Here is a 26,686-nt window from a genome sequence, read left to right as displayed (position 1 = left end):
AACCTGAGCAAACAAATAGAATAGAATAGAATAGAATAGAATAGAAAAACTTTATTGCAACACAACAAAAAAAAGGAAAATACAAGGAAAACAGTAATAGTACTTAGTGCTAGGGTGCAAAGGCGGCCTTATCACTAAAAGTGATCTTTTAAAGGCAACCTGAGCGTACGAAGCCGATAAAAGAGTGGAAAATGGATGGTGCATAAAGTAAGTTACAAAAAAAACAAACAAACAAAAACAAACAAAATAGTATATTTTTTTTGCAATTTTAAAATAACTACAGATATGTACTGATTATATTTAACTGCTATCGTGAAACTTATAGAATACGTTTGCAAGTATGTAGGTACGTACAGGTCTCCTGATAATGAGTATCTTTTTGTCCGTACTCACCAAGGCTATCTCAAAAATGCAATCGACGGATATACCCTATGCAAAAAGATAAGAAGGATTATCTTAATATGACTCATGTACATTTGCACTTGGTTATTTTTATCAGCTTAACCTAAGCAACCGCAAAAATGGACAAACAAAATTTCCGTATATTATTTAAGTATTGCGATTACCTAGATGCTATTTTGATGGTCGTGAATGTAGAAACATTACCAGTGTCCAGTACATATAACACGAAAAACGGAATGTTAAAATAACTCATTTTAGGAATAAACTGGATTTCTGGCAAAGTCTTTGAATTACAAAAACGGTAAAATATCTTTTAATCGATGAGAATAATCATTAATCGACTTTTACGTTAATCCTAAAATGTTAACATTTAAAATTACTAACTTTGTCGTTAAGCATGTAACTAGTTTTCGGTTAGGTACCTAATTTAAAATAGCTACTACATTGGATTGGAAAATCATTAATTTACCCGGAACTTTTCTCTAATAGAAAATAAGCAATTTTGAGATATTTGCAATATGTTAGCTGTTATGTTATGTTAATCCACTAAACAGAATTAGATAAAAATATGATCAAGTCTGTCAGTCACAAATAATTGTACTTTTCTACTGAAGTTATGGTCACCCTACAGCGAGATTAACTTATCAGTTCGTTCACCTCGTTCTCACATTCAATAGCGTTCCGTTCGTTCAATACGCATGCGCTTATGAACCGGCCCCACTAGTATTCGCCGCCAACATTCATATTTCATTCTAGCTTTAGCCGGTAGCGCGAGAACACATTTCATTTCCTCTCGTTTTACTCAATAAATATTAATTAAAAAACATGGACTTCGTTGGCAAGAAATACAAGATGGTCTCCTCGGAGAACTTCGACGAGTTCATGAAGGCAATCGGTGAGTTTTAGATATTTATTTGACTATATTTAGAAATATCTCCGAGAAGATTCGACGCCGGCCGGCTTTCGCGTAATTAACCACGCCAACCGGCATTTTTTAGTGTTACTTACACACCTGCAGTAAAATGAATTATGATTAAAATATGTGTTACTTCCAAATCCTTTTATTTATTAAACTTGAGGAATGTTTTAACAATACTTTTACAAATCATTATACACGTGTTCAAATACGTGGTAGGTATATTCATATAAATTGTGTGCAGTAGTTAGAAATACCTTACCTTCTATTAAATTTTGCCAAATAGGTAAATCATATGGAAACATTTTGAGGTTTATCAAATAATCTCTCAATGACTTCAGCAAAAGTAATAAAATGAATTTATTTCCCGTAAATAAAACCTAGAGCTGTTTAAACACATTTGAAATTAATAAATTTCTATTAATATTTTCAGTAGTGATAGGTTAAACATCAATGTACCTAAAAGGAAATTTTGAATTGATGCGTATTTTTAATGCGGAAAATTATACCTACCTAGTATAGGTACACTTCATAAGATCCTGCTGTAGACCGTATTTGGCCTGTAATGTCAAAGGCGCAAGTACTTTCAACAACTTCCAAAAAGGGTTCTCGTTTTATAGGGGGGTATCTTGCTCGTAGATAAGTTGGCCGTAGTGAAACCTTAGTGGAATCTAAAACATTTTAAATCTATTTTGATATTTTCGATTTTTAATTTATTTAATAAATAGTCGAAATTAATAAACAATAACGTAGGCAACTTTGTACTAATTTCGACTTCTTTGAACTATTATGTGTAGTGTCTATAGGTACTCCCGCCGCGCTGGTGTCAATGCCGAATCGATTATATTTATAGTAGGTAGGTACGTACCTATCTAGAGTTGGACAGTAACAAATTCATGATCACAATGCTTTCTGATCTAGACTTTATGATAATACCTATATTTTACTAACACCTTTTCTAAGACACGCAAATTACTGAATTACCTACTTCAGTGGACAGAAATCTAACTAGGGTCTATCATCAATTCCAGTAATTTGACGGCCGATTGGCGCAGTGGGTGCGACCCTGCTTTCTGAATCCATGGGTTCGATTCCAACAACTGGACAATATTTCTGTGATGAACATCAATGTTTTTCACTGCTGGGTGTATATCTATATATAATAAGTATTTATGTATATTATTCATAAAAAATATTCATCAGTTATCTTAGTACCTATAACTCAAGCTACGCTTACTTTGGGACTAGATGGCGATGTGTCTATTGTCGGAGTACCTACACATATTTTATTTAATAAAAACATTGCGATACCTAATCACAAATTTTGCTATACCTAGGTAGGTACCTAGGTACGAACCTAAAAAAATAAAGATTTTAAAAAACAAGACTTCAATCTCAATAATTTAGCATTAAAACAGCCGATCACTTAAAATTCAATCTAATGGAGAAATGAGAAGGCTGTCAATTTGACGATTCACCTAGATTCGTATATTTTTTTCGTCGTTGTTTACGCGTTACGTCTGTAGGCTACTAGATACATAATGTGTGCTCCCATCTGTAGGCACTTTTGTCGACGTTTACGCATTGGTTAAATTACGAATTAGGTGATGTTCGAAATAATTATAGACATAAGTCGTTTTAACAATTCTATTGAATGATTATTTTTTTGTAATCTTTTTTTTAAATCTTTTTTTTGTTAGATAAAAACAATAAAATGTATTTTTTGTCGATGTTCACGCAATACTTAAACTACCCATTAGGTGATGTTGGTAATTATTGACTAAAACTGGACTTTTTATTGTCTGGCACTACCTCTTATCAACAAATTATTATTTATATTTCTTTTACAATGTCTGCGTAAGGAATTTACAATAGCAAAAATAAGACCACTTCAAGATAACTCTGCTCTGCTAGCATGGGCTCGAGACATTTTTCAACCCGGGGAGATGATAAAATTTTATCTCCTCTTAATTGGCAGCTTTATCAACTCTAATTGGCACACCCACCAGTGGGGAAAACATCAAAATAATATACGTGTTAACTGTTATCTTAATATATATAAATCTCCTGTCACGATGTTTGTCCGCGATGGACTCTTAAACTACTTAACCGATTTTAAATTAAATTGGCACTCCGTGAGCAGTCTGGTCCGACTTAAGAGATAAGGTAGCTTAGATCTTTAATTATAGTCGCAATTTTATTTTATTGCAATTTTTTTGTCTATAATTAATTGACAGTCACATGTTATATATATTTACTACTATACTCATTTAAGGCTTAGCGATACTGAATACTTTAAAAACAAAATCAAACGCAGACGAAGTCGCGGGCAACAGCTAGTAGTATAATAAAAAGGTAGTAAAGTTCTATCGAAAAATGAATATAGTATTTTTGGCCTGCACGGCTAGCATGGGCTAGTATTGCTGTAAGAGTATAAATTGTTATCCTTTCCCCGGGATATAATTATCTCCTGCACATGCTACCCGGGCTGATCTATGTTATGACTTATATCACATATCAACTACCAAGATGCCCAGTGGCCTCTGAATTAGCTGCATATAACTTATGAATCAGTTGGCTTATGTCATACCTACCTATGTTCAGTGTTTAGCAAGTCTGCAGTTCAGCCTTGAAATGTGTTTTCAGCTTGGAATATTCCTTTTACGTAGGTAAATAGGTAGCTATACTTTTTGTAATCTTCGTGGTATTAGCTAAGTATAGTTGTATAAATAATTGCCGCCATTTTTTTGGAGACAAAGTCCAAAGCAATATTTGTTAAATCCGTAGATAGTACATAATATATCTTTATTCACATTTTTACTGCCAACGCAAGAAGCTACTTAAATAAATAGAGCTTTATTTATTAGAAACTAACCCCGCAACTTCTTGTGTGTACTTATAAATTCTGTTCAGTAAATTTGTCTTATACAAACTTTCATTCTACGAACCACCACGTTTGCACCACGTGGAATGGCGCAGTGGGCAGCGACCCTGACCCTGTTACTGGAACCTTCGTTCGCGTTTAGTAACTATCGGTAGATAATATCATCATCATCATCCTCATAATCATATAACCCCTGCCCACTACAGAGCACGGGTTTCCCCCCCACAAAGAGAAGAGGTCAAGGCCGTAGTCCGCCACGCTGGCCCAGTGCGGATTGGTGGACTCAGGCATGCAGGTTTCCTCACGATGTTTACCTTCACCGTTGAAGCAAGTGATATTTTAATAACTTAAAATGCACATAACTATAATGATAACATATTCGCCCGGAATCTAGATGGAAAAGCTTTTGTTATTTTAATACATACTGTATTATTTCCTACTATTATTTTCCTTTACGTCACTCGTTTACGGAAAAATCCTATTCATATGACCACTCTATTCCACACTTCAATATAATTTAACTCCATACCCTGGCGGTATGTGATAAGCTTACACTAGCACAGATCGATACCGGTAAAATAGGTCAAAGGCCCCACCCTGCCACGCTCCGCCTACAGTATCCTTTTAAGCCTCAAAACCAAAAAAAAAACAAAATAATATTTGAGTAGGGTTGTCATAAATGATAATACGACACGGAAATAAAACTCCCAAAACAATCTGCAATCCTTCGGTCAACAATTTGGCTTACAAAAGGAAAAAGTAGCCCTCGACTGGAAGGACTGGTCCTTGCTTGTTTAGTTTGGGCATTGGAATTATCAAAAAAAAATTACTCGTCATATCCACAGTATTAGGTTTAGTAGCAAATACCTGCGTCCATATTTTTTCATGTTTATTTTTGCATCTACATAGTATTGTGTAAATTACAGTTTAATTGTTGACTGCAGTATATAAGTAAGCTCTGTGGAAATTACAGTATCATTTTATCTTTAATTATCATGACAATCTTCTGGTACGATGTCACTCAACCCTTTAGGGATAATGAGTACAATAGTCCCTAACTCACTTACCTCTAGGTGAGAATGTGAGATTGCAGTCAAGGGCTCACTTGAATAAATGAAAAAAAAAGTAAAAAAAATAAAACATTTTATATTATAAATATTTACATAATTAAACACATGTTTAATTACTTATGTAAATAGTTTTTGTGTAAAAACAAGGTTTTTCTATTGTTCAACTGGTCTGTTTCAAAAAATTTCATTTATCGCTATCTAATCGTAACGCGTTAGTATAATAGACCATATGTGTAGTTTGTACGTTTAGTCATAATACAAAATATTTGAATGTTATCTGTTTCCCCACTCAGTGCTAGTGCAGTGTCAATAGTGCGACAAGTTTACATAATTTTATTGCCGCGTTTTACATGTAAACAATGATCGGAAGTCTGATTTAATCTATTGAATCTCCTTTTTTGTTCAAGTCTGATAACTTTGGAATATAGAACATATTCGAAATCTTTTAGTTTTTTTTTACGGGATGATAGTTAAGTCTGATAGCAGTTTTCAAGTATAAATAAAACGTTCTTAATTTTACCCAAGGCATGGCTGATCTCATTAAATCCTTAGTAATATTATAAACGCGACAGTGTTTGTTTGCCCTTCCTGTGCGCCCTAACTAAGAAACAAAGAAACTATATTTTTGGCGTAATTAGTAGAAAGGACGAAGAGTTCTTAAAGGTTACCTACCTTTTATCCCAGGAAAAGAAACTGTTCTCACGGGCTTTGTGTATACCGTAATAGTGTTATCACCGTAATAGATAGTGGTTTATAATTAAGCAAACAAAATAGGCCCATTCGAAAAACTATACCCATTAAAAACGGGACTTCCCACTGCTGGACACAGATCTCTCTCCACGCTGCTCGAATGCGGGTTGGTGGCCTTTTAACTTTATTTTGCAGACGTGCCTGACTATTTTAAGTCAGGTTCTTATTATTATGTAAGATGAGACAAATGCGGTGTCCTTTTTCAACACTTTTTAATTCTTGAGCCAATGACAGGCGGACATGCGACTTTCCTAATCTAATTGCCTACGTGAAGTTAATCTCATTGAATATTCCTGATCACATAAAAACCATCGTCAAAATCGCAATCAGCAATCTATCAATCGTTTCTAAAAAAACCACTGGTTAGTTACCGAAGTTACAGAATGAAGTGATCTAATGACAATACACGACACAAGTACAGTCACAACTGCGTTTATTTTGTTTTTGGGAATTCAATATAGGAACAATTATGATGTTGATGATAGTGATTCTACAATGGTTATGCACGAATATGTCAGCTAACTTCACGCTATAAAATGGTGCAAACTGCAGAAACACTATCGTCGTTGGTTCCGACAGTCATTCAAACCAAGCTACATACATCCTGTACAAATCTTGTATGACTGGTCTCTCCTGCAATGCAACTTTAAACATAAATAATACAGTACTAGTTTTTTAAAGTACCTATTCCTACTTACAAAAACTTGTACCTATTATATTTTATCACGGAACTGTCATCCTAAGCATTACTTAGCAAATAGCAGACCGTTAGCAAAAAGCCCACTTTGTTATCAGATTTAATAGAATCGTTTACAATAACTCGTATTTTCAGCAAAGAAATTGATAAGCGTCAAGTTGCAATGAATGATTCCTTGTTAATGAAGCTGACTCAAAGATGAACCTGAGTAGACCTTTTATCTTTTATTGGTAATTGGATGTATGCGGTTCTTTGTGGGCATTCCAAGTACAGTAGAAGGAACTTTGTCATGCTCTGCAACTTTTACATAAGTTACGTACGGTATGTTAACCTCCATATAAGCATTGAGACTGGTATCATCATTAGCTTAAAACAGTCCACTGATGGTTAAAGAGATCTCCCAATAAGAGGTTTTGCTCATAATCACCACGCTGCTGGGCAGACGCCTTGGTAATCACAGTAGATAATAGTAGTTCCACAGAGGACGCTGCTGTCCGTCCTCGTTACAGACGTCTCGCACGACAGCGGCGTTAAGAGGACCACTACTGTATCAGCCGTCACCAACTCGCCACGCGTTTTAGACAGTTATATATAGGGTTTGATTCCCACAACTGGACAATGTTTGTGTGATGAACATGAATGTTTTTTCAGTGGCTGGGTGTTTATCTGTATATTATAAGTATAAATGCATATTACACATATAATATATACAGCGTTAGTTTGGGACTACATGGCGATGTGTGTATTGTCGTAGTATATTTATTTATTTATATATGTAGGTACTTCCCTAAATTCTAAATAAATAAATAAATAAATAAATATACTACGACAATACACACATCGCCCTTTAGCCCCAATTTAAGCGTAACTTGTGTTATGGGTACTAAGATGACTGATGAATATTTTTATATATAATATACATAAATACTTAGAATATACATATAAACACCCAGACACTGAAAAACATTCATGCTCATCACACAAACATTTTCCAGTAGTGGGAATCGAACCCACGGCCTTTGACTCAGAAAGCAGGGTCGCTGCAAACTGCGCCAATCGGCCGTCAAAATTCTATGGATCTTCAAACCACTGTAAACTTGATACGTATGTAAGTTTAATTTAAAAAACCGGTTAAGTTGTATTTCGGCACAGATAGGTACCGCAGGTAATTTATTCGCTTCCCGTGGGATTTTAAGTTTGCCCCGGTGTTGTTTAATTTACTAAAGTTGACATACACAATAAAGTAGATTTGTACTTCAGAATACATATAAAAAAACATAGAATCTTATCATTGGATCTGTAATTTGTCAGATTACAAGGTACTACCTACTTACTGTTTGTTATACTTTTTGTTTTTTGTACTCTGACTATGGGGGTCTTAGGCACTACTCTATAATCCGACAAATCCGATAGTCTGACACTCCTGCAAAACTCCTCCATTTCCAGGGTACCTACCACTACTTTCATTTTTTGTAATCTGAGTCCCTATTCGGTTTTTTCTCACAATATTTAGGCACAGTAGCTTCGTAGATATTGGGAGCTAATGCTTTAGACGGGCATTTGAGGCACGTGAATGATTTTATAATGGTTCCCATTTTTCCTATGTAGTATGTTTTTTTTCCTGCGCGGATATCAAAGTAAAAAGGCAGAGATTCTTTTTCTGAGACGGATATTTTATCTTATGAAAACAAGGACTCTAGTGTCTCTAGTAAAATCTAAAGAATATATCATGCGTTAAAAGCCAAGGGCATATACCCTCCTACTTATTTCATAATTAACGTTGTAGTTAGCCGTTATTTATTGTACTTAGTTAAGCAAGTACTAAGTACCCACACGAAACGCCGATTTTTGTGTGTTTAACAAAATGAAATCATCAGATAGGAGATATAAACATTTGTTTAGTGAACAGGTAATAATATTCACTAAAATTAGTAACCTGCGACTGGCCACAATACGCTTGACTGCGTCGGATTCAATTTAAGACCGTGTACACAATTTTTTGTTAATTTTCAAGTAGATATAGGTTTTGGGTTACTCACCACCTTCCGGGGTAGAGGATTCGCCTTTACACGACGCTCCCAATCCAATAACCGCCAATATCTATTGTGCTTAAATATTAAGAGAAAAAACCGAATAGGTTCTCATAGATTACAAAAAATGAAAGTACCTAGTGGACCCCTGGTTATCCGAATAACATTTTGCAGGGCAGTGTCATCGGATTTTTCGGATTATAGAGTACTGCCTAATACATAGGGGTATTAGGCAGTACTCTATAATCCGAAAAATCCGTCAGAGTACAAAAACTAAAAAGAGTACCTTGTAATCTGACAAATTACAGATCCAATGATAAGATTCTATGTTATATGAGGTATATGTACTCTGAAGTACAAATCATACTACATTGTGTATGTCAAATTGGGGTAGAGGAATGCCTTTACACGACGCTAAGCTATGATGCTGAGCAACAGATAGTTATAAAAATGACCTAGGTTCCTGTCGTTTTGAATTTCTACTCCAACTTAACCGACCACAGATTATGCATAATTTTGACCAGTCTGAACGAAGATACCTTTTTAACTTTAACCAAATTTACATACAAAGGCAGATTTGCTAACAGTTATTTTTTCAAAAAATATTCGGACGTATGAGTACCAAAGAAGATATTATGAAAATGACAAGATCGAGTACAAACGAAGCGAAGGTATGAAAATAACAAGATCCTAATGATAATTAAGATCGCGTCATTATCACAACCTCCTTAGCTAGTCTGACAGCTCTGCTAGCTAAACTGTATAATCTTTCATTAAAAATGATTTGTCTCATTCGGCTTTAAAACACATTAAACCGCTATTCGTCCAAAATACTTTTTGTTGCCCTAGCTGTCAAGCTACCGAAATTCTGGCATAGATAGGAATAGTGTTATACTATACTTTATCTAGGTTTCGGGAAATAACCTAGAAACGCAAATGGGTAAATAAGACGCCACCAATACATACAATTATGTTTACACGAGCGTACCTATCGGAGCTAAAAAAGTCATTTAACGTAACTGTCCGTCTTCTGCAACTAAACCGTACTATACCTTCTCGTATTATACTGTATCTATCCCTTACCTAGAACTTTTTCAATAGGGACTTTAAATTGTAAGTTTAAATTCTCATACAAACTTACATAAAGTGTTTTTTTGTAAGCCTTCCCATAACTATCAACTTAAGATTTCTAGAGTGTTATTAAGATTACTATGGTACCCATTTTTCTTTTATAAAACTCGTATGTATGTATTTATACTAATAATCTAATTGCCGATTTCTAAGTCTCCAACGGCAAAATATGTAGGAATTTGATACAATTTTCCAACAGACAATAAGGGGTGGATTTCATGAATAAAGATTAGCTTAGGTCACGCTTTCTGAGCTCTCCATTATCTGCTTGTAAAAGTACCGTTATAAGCTACAGCTTTTGCAAAATGGTACGTACGAATTCTGACATTGTGTCTGATAAAACTCAGATAAGAACTGTTATCAATGTAATTTTATAATCTTGTGAACGCTGCTAAAAACTTTCCAAAGCCCGTCCATACCTACTCAATAAGACATTTCACTGGTAGGTACTTATTTGAAGTATTTTATATTTGTAAGCCTCCATAGTACTTTATTATCGTCATCACTATCAACACATTACTGGCAGACTACAGGGCCAAATGAGAAGGGTTTAAGCCGTAGTTCACCACGCTGGCAGAGTGCGGATTGGTAGACTTTACACGCCTTTGAGAACGTTATGGAGAAATTTCAGGCATGCAGGTTTCCCTAAATTGAAAACGCACATTACTCCGAAAATTTAGCGTTGCATTCCGGGGTTCGAACTCTGTTCCCCGGAGCCGAAGCCCTAACCACTAGGCTCTCCATAAAACATAATAGTTCTTTTTTTTTTTGAAGAATGAACCAATACGTTTATTAAATATTTTGCATAGCATTCATAAATCAGAATTGCTTAAATTTTACGTGTTACCTGTAAATGTTCGAGACTATGTCGAACGAAGTCCTCGTTGCAATAGTCTATTGGAACTTAATGGATTTCACATCCCATCAACCCGCAGCCGCTCAACGTGGCGTGTAAATGCTTTTAATGCCTCTTTAGTATGGAAGATACCTGAAGCCAATATTGGGATTTCTTTCTTATGTCAATTGGTTGAGGATTCAAATTCAATTCAAATCAAATTCGAACAATATTTATTAATCTAATTCAGAAATTCAAATTCAAAATTCATTTATTTCAAGTAGGCCTAGTTTATAAGCACTTTTAAAACGTTAAGTCAGAGTTTGAAGTGACCCTGCCACGGGTTCGGAAGGCAGATTCCACTGAGAAGAGCCGGCAAGAAACTCGGCAGATTGCTCTATGCGTATAATATATATCCCAACAATAGGAAGTGTTCATAGTACCCCTACATTTTTCCATTATTTTTTATTTCATTTTACCTATTTCATTTTATATTTCTCATAATAAGCGAAGCTGAAGTGGCAATGGGCGGGGCACATAGCTCGGAGAACCGATGTACGTTGGGGTTCCAATGTGTTAAGAGTAGACAATAAAATATAAACAATAAAGTTTTGCTAAAAATATCTGTATCACTTTTGGCAATGCATTTCCGATAAATTGAACGTTGCGATTACGATTAGTGATGACGATAAGGCGTTTTCCCCCAAATCCTTTATTATTCGACAAAACAAGATAAACCTCTGATATCTGATAGATAAACAAATTATATCTATTTTAGTCTGATATTCTTTTACCCAGGTCACCTTGCCTTGAACTTGGTGCAATGTATACCTATATGGTATCATCATCGTCATGTCAAGCAATGGACGGTATTGGTATTTTGGAAGAAGTTCCAAATACCACTGTCTTGTGCCGCTTGGGTTCAGCTGTTCACACCGACTCGCTTGATGTCATCCGTCGATATCGATAGTTACAGCCAAATCGATGAAAAAAATCTAACTTAGATTCAACATGTTTATCTAGTCTAGTTTAGTATCTTTATTTCCTCCAGCAAGTCATTTATCGGGCTTACGACATCATTACCCAAGCTCACATCCACCCATCTGTCATTGTTCAACTTTTTACCGTGACACGTGTTTTATGTTTGACACGCTCGCTCTGCTCGTTTAACGATCTTGCAACGTTAAAAAGACTGGTGGCTTTATCGCCATTTATGTTTAATATTTGAGTAACAACTTGAAAAGTTAGTTTGTTTTTGTTGAAAGTCTGCAAAGTGCGTTGGCTTATGCGTTTAAGAGAAACCTGCGTATTATCAATAATTTTTGCACCAGTACTTTTTTATCTAGCTTAGTGAAAATAGCCGTATGGGAACTGCAGATCAAAAGTAAGTAGTCACCACCCCTGCTCTTCAGTGGGTGTCGCACTCGACAGCATATTATAACTGAGAACTGGCAGCAATGTCCTCTGTGCCACTATTATCATCTACTGCGACTATCAACCCGTCTGCCCAGCGCGGTTATCGACCACTGAGTCATTTGTAGATATTCTCCGAGCATAGCTCTCTCCATCGCCCGTCGTGTAAATCCGACCCATGGTTCACTAGTATGTAACCCTTGTACATATTTTTATTAATTATTTTTCCAGAATGATAATTAAGTAGTATATATCCGTCTAATATGGATAAAACTGCTTTTAATTTGAACACTGTTATCTTTCTTCAGTTTCGTCAGATCAATTTCATTCGCAGTTGGACATGTACATACAGTATTTTAATATCGATGCTGGTACATAACAGGCTTTTTATTTACGTACTCCTACGTAGGTGCAAACCGTTAATTTATATAAGTTAACTTGAAAATTAGTAGTTTATCAACGTTATGTTCATTAAATAACATCCAAAGAAAATAAACGCTGGCAGATACTACAACTTGTAGTCATATTTTAAACTTTGGACTTTGTGCGGACTGTCGCCTCATCGAGTATAATTTTAGTTGGAAACTAGGGCTGTCTCTCAACGAAAAACAAAAGAAAGTGCAAATTATTTTGAGTTACCTAAATCGTAATATTCTAACAGGGCGGGGTCCCAGTAAGCTATTGTATTTGTGTCTTAGGGATTGATTAAAATTTCAATAAAATAAAATAAAAAAACGTTTATTATTTGCACATAGTAAAAAAACAACTTGAATGGCATTTACGATAAATGTTCGCATAGTGTGGGTATCAATGAAAATCGTATTTATTGTAAAATTTTTTAGTATTAACAATTACCATTTTTTTATTATAACTAATAAATCGACCACTAAGACAATAATTGTAATAGCAGTCTTGGGCCCAGTTCTGTGTATTTGGTCGTTATTTATTATCGCAAACGATCAACGTCTATAAAACATGAGAAATGCATTTTTGTAAAGATTTCCAGCTTCTATAGTCTTGTTCCGCTTGTCTTGTTGGTCACAACTCACGACAATTTAAATAGTAAAAAGTAATATTTTGACAAACCAAAAACAAACGTTGACAGTGATTTTTATTATAGTTCCAATCAGATTCGGAAAAAACTTTAAATGTAAATAAACTATATTATTTCAACTAACCCACTCGAAAAGAACAATTATTAAAGCGTGGCAACCTTGTTGCGCTTGGACGTGGCGTAACAAATAGTTATTTCATTAAGTTTTCAAAAAGAGTCATTGATAATATAATGTAACTTTTAATTTATTTTTATAGGCAATTAGGTATACCCCCTAAAAGTGTTAATATCTTTTCAGCCAATATTTTTACAGTTGAAATTTTTTACAGATACATAATTAAAATTGTCTATTGGCTCAACTTTAACATTAAAAAAAACTACATTCATAATTATGAAATAATAGATATACTACGTATTGCATCAAATTGCGTTAACACATCCGTAGTAGCTCCATACATTAATCCTAAAATATATTAAAGAAACTAATAAATGTATGTCAATATACATGTCTCTGGACCTTTGAGTAAGACATGTGTAATGTCATAAAACTTATCAGTATCGGCCCATTGATCTCAGTTCCGTCAGTAAAATCGATCTTGATAAAAGTATATTGGGCGTCGATAGCACCATATTACAAATTGTTAAGTATTGCTTGTAAATACTAATAAACCCTAGAGATACGAGTTCGTTTGAAGTTACCTTTAAGTATTCAATTTAAAAATGTAGCACTAATGCATCATCCAGAGCAATGGATGATGCATTAGTGCTACATTTTTATATGATGATAAGTATGAATGCCGTGTCCACCAATCCGCACTGGGCCAGCGTGGTGGACTACGACCTTAACTGCTTCTCATTGTGGGAGACCCGTGCTCTGTAGTGGACCGGTAATGGGTAGATGAGATGATGATATGCCATGTAGAAATATCAAATGTTTTATCTGTAGAATAGAGCAAAGAATATTAATAAAACACCAGCGAAATTTGGACAGCCTACGATTGAAGACAAATCTTGAAAAGCTTGTTAGTTCGAGCAGCTAATGTCTATTCGCAAGCATGACCAGCCCATTCCCATTTGTACGCATACTTCAGATTAGTTTGTGTATATTTGGGCAGCGGAATTATATGAAATTTGTTGTTAACCTGAAAGAATAAAAACAGTGTCTTATACTATGGTATACGAGTGTCTGAAGATGGTATTAGAATTTCTCTAAATTTAGTAATTTAGGCTCTTTAAAAGTACACAAACTGATCAGAATGTGAAGGTCCATTCGAAGTTTTTAAAACATTAATTTGTCTGAACGTTCATAAGAGCAATTGAGTATCTAGATATGCGGAACGGAAAGATTTATTTACGACGCAGTGGATGTCAGAACCACTCTATAACCGATTGCATTTATTTGATTGATGAAGAATAGACGATACGGTAAGCGGAAAGCGCTATAATGGCAACAAAACCGCACGTCGGACGATCCTGTCAAATAATTAAGGATCGCATGAGAATATCCCGACATAGTTGCACGATTAGCTTCTATTGGTCGTCGACAATTGTCGGCAAATGGCCGGCAATCAACTTCAATTCAGTCAATAAGATCCGAGACGGCTTGTTGAGGTTGGCTGTGATGTGACCCCTTGTCCGGTACTGACTCACAATTGCGTCGAAACTATGCTTTCTTGATAATGCATTATTGAATTTTAGATTGAGATGCGATGTTCCATACAGTGTCTCATACAATCAGATCTCTAAGGTGTGCCAATCTGCTCTTGGATAGCGTGGTGGAGTACAGCACAAAGCCTTCTCATTCTGAGAGGAGATCCGTGTCCTGAAGCCTGTAGTGGGCCGGAATGGGTGGCTGATGCTGATTTAATCAAATGAGACACAAAATCTATGATCGAATCTGCTAAAACGATTAAGCGTTATAAGTGCTTGAACACAATATTATGTCTGGACTTTTATGGGCGCTATATTTAACATTTATTTATATGCTAGTGTTTGACATTCAAAGATAACCAAATAAACTTAACGTATTAGATAGAAGCAGGAGAATCTGGGCAGTATATTATATTTAACACTAAACAGATCTTCTGTTACTTAATAATTGGTCATTTTGAAGTCAACATCTCCAGAGGATACTCCGGTGTCGGGAAGAAACGTGCGTAGAGTACATTGCCGAAGATCGGTTTGGTGTGAGGTATAAAAGATGAAGAAATTATAAATTACACCGTACAGTCGTCTCCTGTATTTCGCGGAGTAGGTATAGCTAATTGGGCTTAATGTTCATTGTAAACTTGATTTGTTAAGTGCATATAATATACGCTGTTAACGCTGAATTTGGTTGGTAGGTTGATATACCTACTTAAGTTACTTCAGTAAAACGATCTGAATTTGAGGTGAAAGGTATAGAATTTCGAGAACCCACGATGACGAGTTATTGGTAATATGATAAAACTATCATGGATACAGTTTAAAAAGCGTCTATTTTATAAAAAATTAGATACACATACTACCGTATTGAATTCTAAAACTGGAACATTATTGAGGTAAAGTTGGTTTTGTATTCCGTTATATTATGAAACTTAAGAACATAGTCGCGGTTTTCGTGTGGTTTTCCTTGAATATGGATTGAGTACTGACACGTTATTTTGCATCAGGTTTGTCTTGTTGAACGTGCAACCCTATTACTGCCTCAAATATTCCTGTTGCTATATTAAAGCATACATAAAATTTCGATTCGTAGAGTATATCTCTTTACTCAACCGTAAGGGCAACAGAGAATTAGTGCTAGAATTAGCTTTATTTTCTTGAATAATATTTACCACTATGGATGAAATAATTAATAAAATATTCTTAAATCCAAACGAGAGTTGAGAGAATCGAGAGCGTTATGCCGTTTTCCGTAACGGCATTCGGGTGCGATTGCACCGCCAAGGCACGCCAATAGATGTTTCACATCTTAAAACTTTACCTTTTGAGCTTAGTTTAGTTCTAAAGTTAACCTATTGACAGACCAAAACATTTTATGTCTTTATTTAAAAGGTTCAAAATTGCAAATTTTGGCTTCTTTCTTCTACCTAAGGTTATCTAAGGTTTCAATAATAATTTATACAATTATAATCTCTGTGTACGAGTGGGTATCGCCTATCGGTTGGATACCTACGTCTCTAGTCTAACTCATCTGACTCATAGCTAGGTTATTTATAATCAAAAAGTGAATGATTCTAAATGCAGATGGAAGATCAATGTCCACTGTACAATACATTTACAACATTGTGAACAAAATTACTCCGTGCCAACTGGATCGGAACATATTTAAAGAACATATACAACGTGTATATGAAAACTGAAATAATACTTCAGACAATTTAGGTTCATTATTTACCGTGCCTGAGACTTATCTGTGGCACCGAAACTCTTATAGTTTTTGAGTAAAGTATTGCCATGGTTTTTACTGAAAGAAATCAGATAAAGTCTAATATCACTCGTGTAAAAGTTAAATCAAGTGACTCCTGTCACTTTATTAGGTACGCGTCGCGTAGCGTAGGTACTATGCACGTGTCGGTCTTTTATTTCATTAGGGTTGTCATAAGTAAACACTTTGTTTTGAATTAGTTTGTATGGAAAAATAAATATGCTTCTTTTTAATATTTTTAAAGGGTGATTCCTTATGAAATATATGTACGTATTTCGTAATTCCGTTACACGTTGTGGAACGCCACCTTCAACCATTATCGTATGCAGTGCTTTGTGTCCAAAAACAGTGAAAACATCCTGCGCACGTCTCACTTCACACCCCCGGAAAGTTGCTAGCTCACAAACTTTTCCCATTTCCCTCATTTAATGGTAAGCGTTTAGTACATCAGAGGTAAAATAATTAGGTACTGCCAACTGTCAAATTGAACAAATTGTCTAAAAGCCTGTTCGAGAAACACTACTAAAGTGGAGTGGTTTTTTATGCTTAAATATTAGTTTTGTTACGGTTTCTGCATATTTTTAATTCTGTTATTAAAGTATATATATAGGTACCTACTTGAATTATATTATTTATAACACTTATTACCTTATTGCCGAGATACGTGGCTTGTTACATAAATTGTTCAATAAAAATAGTTTGTTTATTATATACTTTAGTCGTACGATATAGATACCTATATTTTTTATATGTAGATAAGGTCCTGGCATTTATTGATACCTGATAATAATCATCCTATAGCTGTTGAAAAGATGCCTGGTGGTTGAATACAAGTATTAAAACATGCAAGTTAAGGATATGTCTTAAATTATATTTTGAATTAAACTACAGCTTTTGTGATACTGTCGTTTAATAAGATTCTTACGCCATATCCAAGTAGGTAACCGTATGCAAATCCACTACAAAGTAAGTCTATAAACAAAAACAAACATAAAACCCCAATTTAGGTATTCGATATTTAAAACTAACCAAGAGAAACAGAAAAGGTTATAAAGAAAAAGATAATTTACTACAGTTTGCATCTATATATATATATACAGGAAATCATTAGGCCCGGCTGTATCAGCCCTAACTCTGACACAGCAAAATCCGAAACTTCCTAATGGCCTATACTAAATCACGACTCACAGGCGTTTTGTTTGACAAAAACTTCAATAGAAATGAGTTTTCAATTGAAAAATTACTCCAATTCATAGGTCGTTGTCCTTGACGCTGCATGGGGCCACTTTGTATCGACCAATAGGAGCGCGCCGCGCCCATCTCCCGACCAATAGCGAAACGCATTTAATATCGATTCATCTATGTTAAATGTGATATCGAATAAGCTTATATCAAAAACTATCTGCGAGTCAATAGTTGAATGTGCTTAAAAATATGTTTTAGTGGGTTTTTGGTTTACTAAATTTTTACTAAGATAGTAAATATTGCTACTTTTTTCATAAACTTTACTTTTTTAGCTTAGACTTAAATGGATCTATCAACCTCTCTTCTTCAGTTGTGTTTTACGCCATGTTGTCTGGAAAAGAGCTAGCTATGTATCGATACGGCCGCCAAAAAAGTATACACTTTCGTTAATTTTTTATATACAATTTTTCTATACTTTTTATGTAATGTACAATCAAAGTTTATTCATTCACTCATTCATTCATGGATATACCTAGTCCATTGACGCTTGGACAAAAGTTTTTCTTGAAGGGTTTTAGTTTTTAAATAATTTAAGATTCTGTTAGGAGTCTTGGCATTTACCATGCGATAAAGAGAATATATGACAGGTAACAGGCCCATTAAAACTTTGAATTTTTTTTTATAAACGGTTCTTAATTGAAATCGCTGAATAAAACTGATAATATCAGTCTTTTTACTTTTAAGGACCTACCTACTTCTTTTTTCCAAGAGTTATCAGTAGTAAAGGATAACGCTACTTTTAAAGCTGTCAACTTAATAATGATATCAGACTTTGCAACTAAATTAACACCATTATCTTAACAAGTCTCAAGTACCTAGGTAACTATTTGCGAGAACAGCAGATTCCAAACTCAACTACTTAGTGATTATAATATAAATCTCTCAGGTTACACTATAAGATTTTGCAGACCTACGATACCTGATTGCTTATCTAGCTTTATTTGCCTATGACTTTTTAAAATTTCACCCCTTCGGTGGTAGATTTCTTTATATTATTTTAATTGTCAAGCTAAATAAGAAATTTCATCGATTTAATTTGAAAAATAACGGACTGGGGACTGCCGCGCAGTGGGCAGAGACCCTGCTTTCTGAGCCCAAAGCCAAAGGGCTCGATTCCCACAACTGGAAAATGTTTGTAAATGTTTTGCAGTGTCTGGGTGTTAAATGTATATTAAAAGTATCGAGTATATTATTCATTCAATTTTTCATCAGTCATCCTAGTACCCATAACACAAGCTACGCTTACTTTGGGGCCAAATGGCGATGTGTGTATTGCCGTAGTATCTTTATTATTTATTATAAATATTCATTCCCTACCTTCGAAAAGTTATAAAATAAAGCCTTCTTATATTGGGCTATGAACGCCAAAAAAATTTGACCCGAATGATGGTTCCGGAGTTCCGGATAAGCGTATTCGTATAGATTAATTTAAGATTAAAGGTAATAATAATAGTATCACCAAACACCTTTATCATTACCAAGTTATGTGCGTTTTAAGCAATTAAAATATCACTTGGTTCATGCCTCAGAGTTACCATAATGTTCACAAAAGTGTGTGGAGCCCACCAATCCGCACTGAGCCAGCGTGGTTGACTACGTCCCCTTCTCATTGTGGCAGGAGATTCGTACCATGTAGTAAGCCGGTAATGGGAGTTGCGATGATGTTCCTCATCACCATAGCATACCATCACACCAAATTCTACTTCGAAAATGTTTTATTCATGTAGACGCAGGCACTTATAAAGCGTTCGAATACATTTACCATGTTACCACAAATATTAGATGGTGATAGCTGCATTCGTTAACTTAAAACTATAGCTAGGATGGTTCCAAACGCGCCCTGGTCTAAAAAGAGCCCACAACGAACTTAGTCAGAAACCAACAACACAAATCACAGTATATAAAATATAGGTACATACTTACATGGGATTTGCGTAAACTGGTTACAGTAGTAGGCGTTGTCAACCCTAAACAATGCACTGGAGTCTGGAAGAATGCGGTAGTACCTACGGATCTGTCGGATAAGCCAGTTAAACGGCTCGTTATTTATTTCTCAGAAATATGAATGATGATCTCGCTGCATTATTTCATTGAGAGTCCTAAGGGATATGTCCGCTACAAGATCGCCAAGAAAATACCTAATAATACCTTCTTCCTTAATAATTCATGTTTGTTTCATTGTCCTTCGTTCACGCTGCAACGTATTGATGCAGTTTTTTGCATAGATTTGGCTTATTTGCCAAAGAATGACAAAGGCTACTTTTTTTTCTGAAAGAATGCAAACTCAAAGATCGCTATTAAAAAAATCATGGTAAATTTTCTATTCCCTATGGAACTATCCATGAAGTTTCATATTTTTTGAAATAATTCTGCCACACGATCATCCAGAGGCTAAGACACTTTGTTGTCCCATAATTTGACGGCCGACTGGCGCAGTGGGCAGCGACCCTGCTTTCTGAGTCCTGGGCCGTGGGTTCGATTCCCACAACTGGAAAATGTTTGTGTGATGAACATAATTGTTTTTCAGTGTCTGGGTGTTTAACTGTATATTATAAGTATTTATGTGTATCATATTCATAAAAATATTCATCAGCTATCTTGGTACCCATAACACAAGCTACGCTTACTTTGGGACTAGATTGCGATGTGTGTATTGTCGTAGTATATTTATTATTTATTATTTATTTATTATTAATAACTCAAGACTTTAGAGCGAGAAGCAACGGGTTCACTAGACCAGATTTTCCTTAAATGACATGAAATTAGGATCGCTAGATCCTACTATCAACATAATATCTCCTTTAACTCATCAATCAATACTGTATAGCATATTCAACTTCATCTCCCTACTTCAGACATTCATAATATTTTCATTTAACGGCATAGTGGTTTCCCTTAGTAGAGGTTTTTTTATTGTACCTTGTATCTTTTATTAAAATAATGACTACTAACCTACCCGAGTTCAAACTAGACTAACTAGGTAATATGTGCCCTACATACCTAGTAGGTACATAATATATATATTTTTTTAAATATATATATTTTTATAAATATATATAAAATACGTGAGATGTTTAAGGGGGGGAGGGGGTCGAGTGAAATGTCATCTAATCTTACGATGGAGAGAGAAGAGGTCTAGGCAATTTTTACGCAATTTTTTTTCCTGATTGATACAAAAAAAATGAAACCATTTTGTCCCATTGGTCTTTTTACAATAAGAATCCAACGCGTTAACGTAAGTAACCAACATTTTGAAAAATCTCACGTGAGATTGGGGGATGGGGGAGCGGGTTGAATAAAGTCTCACGTCATCTCACCAGGTGGGGAGAGAGGGACAGAAAATTAAAAAAAAACACCTCACGTAATTTATAGACGCCCCCTAAGATATTGGATAGATGAACGGATTAACGTAGTAATTATAATTGATGTCCAATTGATAACGTTCATTAAACGCATAAACATGGATTAACTTAAGCCAATGTTTAAATGTGATTTCCCCTGATTTCAATTAGAACCGTGTTCCAGATGTGTATCATGACGTATGTTGTGTTAATCGCGATAATTATACATCAATCAATAATATCTGATTAACACTCGATTATCATGATAAATTAGGCATATAACCTAGTTATAACAGCTGGTTAAAGTCACAGGTTGGTAACTGGTTGGGTGTACTTTGTAAATCCAAATATAAAACCCATTTTTCTTTGACGACCCCTCTGTGCTTCGGAGATGTAATTTATAATTTCTTCAATCCTTATACTCCACACCAAACAGATCTTCGGCAATGTGCCCTCTACGCACGTTTCGCTCCGAAACCGGAGCATCCTCAGGAGATGTTGACTTTACAATGAATAATTGTTAACAATTGTATGGTGTAGATTATAAGGATTGAAGAAATTATATATTACACCACACAGATTCTCCTGCCTTACGCGGAGTATAGCAAATTAAGCTTAATTTTCATAATATTATACTTCATTTTTGGACTTCATTTTCATAATAAAACTTATTTCACGAATTGAAACATCAATAAATTATACAATAGCCAATAACAGTCCACTGCTAGACTAAAAAACTCGCCCAGCGGTAGATTTGCCCATAAACGCCGGGAAGACGGGCGTGATCGCAGTAGATGATGAGGACTCTACTGCCCGTATTCCTTTTTATTCACTTACTCGCCTCGTACGATACCCATCGGGAAAAGGAGTGGTGACAACTTTATTCTGATCTGCCACAGAGCTCCTTAATATTATAATTGTTTAATAATTCAGTTGGTGATATTGTACTTCAGTCTTCATACATTCGTTAAAGTCTTGAAGAGCCATTTCCATGAAGTTAGATCGATCTGTACTTACATCCACTAACAGTAGTCTTTTGTTTTCCAGGTGTCGGCCTCATCACCCGTAAAACAGCCAACGCTGTGACCCCATCAGTGGAGCTGAAACAAGAAGGGGACACGTATACCCTGGTGACGTCATCCACCTTCAAGACCACGGAGATCAAGTTCAAGCCCGGTGAAGAGTTCGATGAAGAGCGCGCGGATGGTGCCAAGGTGAGTCATATTCCAAGAATTAGGGATAGGTCTCAAGAGTTGTGTTACATTAAATTTATAAAGTGGGTAAATTTTAAACTTTTGATAACTATAAATTCATATTTGCTAGAAATTTATGTTCATGACATTGAGGGTGGGTATTTTGATATAAATACGACTGCATTATCGATGCACCGCAGTCTTACATGGACTCGAACGATGCAAAGATACCTTCCGGTGTCTTAGTCGTTTATCAGTTGTTTAAACTACTTTCAACCTCAATTCGTAAAATATGATCGTACATTTTTAATGGCCGATCAATATGGCCTTTTTTTTCTCAACTTATATCAACCTATAGAAGTCCACTGCTGGATATCGGTCTTTTGTAGGGAGTTCCAAATTCCACGGTTTTGTGTCGCTTGGATCGAGCAGTTACCTGCGACGTGCTAAATGTCGTCTGTCCACCTCGTTAGGGTTCGACCAACGCTGCGCTTATCAGTGCGGGGCTGCCATTCCAGCCCCTTGGGACCCCAATGTCCATCTTTTCTCCGCACTATGTGCCCAACCCAATGGCCACTTCAGCTTCGCGACTTGTTGAGCTATGTCGGTAACTGGTTCTTCTACGAATTGGAGACATTTCTGATTTGATCACGTAGAGATTCTCCGAGCATAGCTCTATCCATCGCCCGATGAGCCTTTTTATGAGGCCCATAGATGGGATTATATAATATGCGAATAAACATGTCCCTCTATAGACATCATTAGCAGCAACCATGCTAATGATAAAGGCGAATTTTTAACATTAAATTGAAGCTTGGGCATAATAATTTAACATCAGTTTACTCACTAGCTCGCTTGTGTCCTTTATAAACAAATAAAAAAACATTTATCTCTATACAGTAACTTTACTTACGCTTTTTAGACGATTAAATTCAGTTGCTTGAAGCAAGTGCTGACAACAAAACGTAGACTGGTCACATCTCAGCACATCATCGTCTGATTAAGAGTGTTATTTTACATTCCGTGCAAAGTTACCGGAATATTATTGGAATTATCGTTCATTACAAGTTAAGCGGCATACCCAATGGGTAGGGCCATTTTCGGGGAGCAGAGTTCGAATGCCAGCACGCACCTCTAACTTCTCTAGGCTATGTGCGTTTTTTAAGAAATTCAAAAATCACTTGCTTCATCGGTGAAGGAAAACATCGTGACGAAACCTGCATGCCAGAGTGTTCTCCATAATTTTCTCAAAGTTGTATGGAGTCCGCCAAACCGCACTCGGCCAGCGAGGTGGACCACGGCCTTAACGCCTTTTCATTGTGCGCCTGCGCCTTGTACTGGGTTGATATGATGATGATGACAAGTTAATGCTATTCGCCTAACAGTTTAAGGCCCCACTTCTAGTAGGATAAAAAAAGCAAAAACTGAAACTTTACTTTGATTTTTTCAGGTGAAATCCGTGTGCACTATTGACGCCAACACCCTCAAGCAGACGCAGACGGCTGCCGACGGTATCGTTGTCAACTACGTCAGGGAGTTCGGACCCGAAGAGCTTAAGGCTGTAAGTACATACATAAATGGTTCTTCAATTTGCTCGCGGTCCAGCTTCATTAGGTCCTTAGTCGACAATCGAAATCACTGGCGATATTTCAAAAAGCGGTTAAGTTTATTACATTTCCAACTGAAGGCGATGTTAATAGTATTTATTTACTATTATATAATAACGTATATATTATTAGATTTTTTCTAAATATATATAATTTGTTAGAAGAATTTGTGTATTTTAGTTATTCGTATGTAAGTATTTTATATTTTGTACCACCTAAGGTTGCCTGGCAGAGATCGCTATTAAAATGTGGCCGATTTTTATATTCTGCTTCTTATTTCTTGTATACGACGCATAAATGAAAACCGAAATATTACTTTACACGCTTAAGAGGTACATTATTTACTATCTCTAAGACTTATCTGTGAAACCGGAACGCTAATAGTTTTTGAGTAAACCACTGCCATAGTCTTTACTGAAAGAAATCAGATAAAGCCCTAAGCAAAATCACAAGCAAAATTAACATCAAGTGACTTCTGTCTCTTTATAAGGTACGCGTTGTTGTAGGTACTATGCGCGTGTCGGTATTTTATCTTCAATAGGGTTGTCATAAGTAAACACTTAAAATGTTTTGAATTAGTTTATATAATAAATATGCTTGTACTTCGTGTACACGTTTCGTTGTATATCTTTTACTTCATGTACAAATAAACCGAAACGTTGCGTTTTTTTTAAAGTTTTGTTTAAATTGTGCTAGCCCATTTCCACTAACCATAAATATAATAATAATCGAGCGGTTACGATCTATTGTAACGCCGTTGACTGCATCTCATCTTGTAGAAAATGTTTGTTTCCGCCAAGAAAAGCAATAGTTTTCAAACTGGAAAAAATATAACAGTTATCCTGTACGGCTCGCTCGTTAAATTTCAACGCCTCAGAGCGAGGTAACGCCGCATGAGTCATGTATTTTCGTGCTTGCGGGCTGCTCCATCGAATTATAAGACGTTGTCAAGTCAAAACCTTTCATATATCCTTAGGCGGTAACTGTTTGTGGACAGTTCATGTATGCCTAGGAATTCTCTTAAAGAAGGCATTGCCTTATTTACCTACCTACCTAACCTAACGCCTAGTTCGATCCAACGACTAATAAATAATATTTCTTTTGTTACAGACCATGACTGCAAACGGCGTCACCTGCACTAGAGTATACAAAGTACTATAAGCTAAGCATCATGAGACTGCTGGGCTGAGCCCACTACTATGTCCTATTATTTCATATGATATACCCAATAAACACAACTATTTTCATAAATTAGGTTTACTTCAAAAGCGCACACGCGATTTTGGACTGTATGCGAAACATCTTAGGGTTTGATTTGCGAGGTTCTCGTATTACCAAAGTTAGTGTATGAATGGGAAATGCTAAACGTTACATCTGTTGTATAAGTTTTTAGTGCATATTTAAATAAAGTTCTTTTTTACTTTATGAAGTGTTTTAATCCTAATTTCCCAATTGTGCTGCGTGTTTGTTTATTTGTCCTTCAGTCACGCCCTAACTAAACTTCCAACGAACTTCATTTTTTTGGAGATTTTGTTGAAAGTACGAAGTTCATAAATGCGAAAATGTGTTGATTGATTTGTCCTTCCTTTGCACCTTAAGTAAGAAATCGATCAACTTTATTTTTGCCATATAGTTAGTTGAAAGGACGAAGAGTAACAAAGGCTACTTAAATAGGTAAAAAGTTCCCGCAGCATGTATAAAATACCGTTATAAAGACGTAATGAAACCCCTTGAACTGCAAGTGTACATAACAAATTGTCTAATTAGAATTATATTATTACCAAGCTACGATTAACAACCTGTAAGGAAATCCTTGTCCATATCAATATTTATCCTTGACCATAATTAAAAAAAAAAAAAAAATCCGCGCACAGCATCAGTTTCATTCAAATTTAAAATTTTAAGTCCTTTTCCTTCCTAATTTTAAGTTTCACTATTTGTGAACCTTTAACCATTATCTTACATAAACCTTTTTTCATCAATGAATAAGAAAAAAAACAATAGGCTATAATCACCAAGCTGGGCAGACAGGCTGGTGAGCAGAGCTGGTAGTAGTAGCACAGAGAACGTTGCTACCCGATAATTATAATATATATATAATAACGATATATTCTCTTAGTCTGAATAGCCTTGGTTGTAACAGAAAACAGTATTCTGATAACCGCAAGTCAAATTATACCAGTACACCCTTATTCATAAACGTGGCATTATGTCAGAATAGCCATAATCCTATTGACAGCATCTTTCAAATGTCAAGGCATTTGAAAGGTGCTGTCAACAACAACTTCCTTACTATTTCAACGTTATGCCACGTTAATTATATAAGTGGAGTGGGGTTTATAAATTGTATTCCAATGCCAATGCCTTTTTATACAGCGTACATTCTTCAACACAATTGGCATTGGCCGAAGTAAGTACCTTTATTTTAACGCTAACTTAAATAGGAACTAACTAGTGTGCTCAGGAACTTCACAATCTTGTTCCTCCTTCCCCGCTCTACCACAGAACAGCGAGACACCGTGAGCGGTGGCATCCTTATGTGGTTGATATTCCATCAACAACACGAAACGTTTTTTATCCACGTTTCTGATACGTGCCGCTAAGATGTGGAACGCCCTCCCGGCAACTGTGTTTCCTGCCACGTATAATTTGAGTACCTTCAAGGCTAGAGTAAAGAGGCTTTTTCTAGGCAAGCGTGCTCCAACCTAG

General features: G+C 35.6%; 1 protein-coding gene across 1 annotated transcript; it reads left to right on the top strand.

Moving 5' to 3' along the window:
* The first annotated feature begins 1,133 nt into the window (after nt 1-1,133).
* Nucleotides 1,134-25,402, top strand: LOC120628410 (sodium/calcium exchanger regulatory protein 1). The gene is made up of 4 exons (XM_039896767.1): nt 1,134-1,297; nt 22,225-22,391; nt 23,821-23,931; nt 25,088-25,402. The coding sequence occupies exons 1-4, from the start codon at nt 1,228-1,230 to the stop codon at nt 25,136-25,138; spliced, it is 399 nt and encodes a 132-aa protein (XP_039752701.1). The 5' UTR covers nt 1,134-1,227; the 3' UTR covers nt 25,139-25,402.
* The last annotated feature ends 1,284 nt before the right edge of the window (nt 25,403-26,686 follow it).

This window comes from Pararge aegeria, chromosome 12 (genome assembly GCF_905163445.1).
Source record: "Pararge aegeria chromosome 12, ilParAegt1.1, whole genome shotgun sequence".
In the NCBI taxonomy this organism is placed as follows: Eukaryota; Metazoa; Arthropoda; class Insecta; order Lepidoptera; family Nymphalidae; genus Pararge; species Pararge aegeria.
Note: the sequence above shows the minus strand (reverse complement) of the source record. Positions and strands in the feature narration are given on the sequence as shown.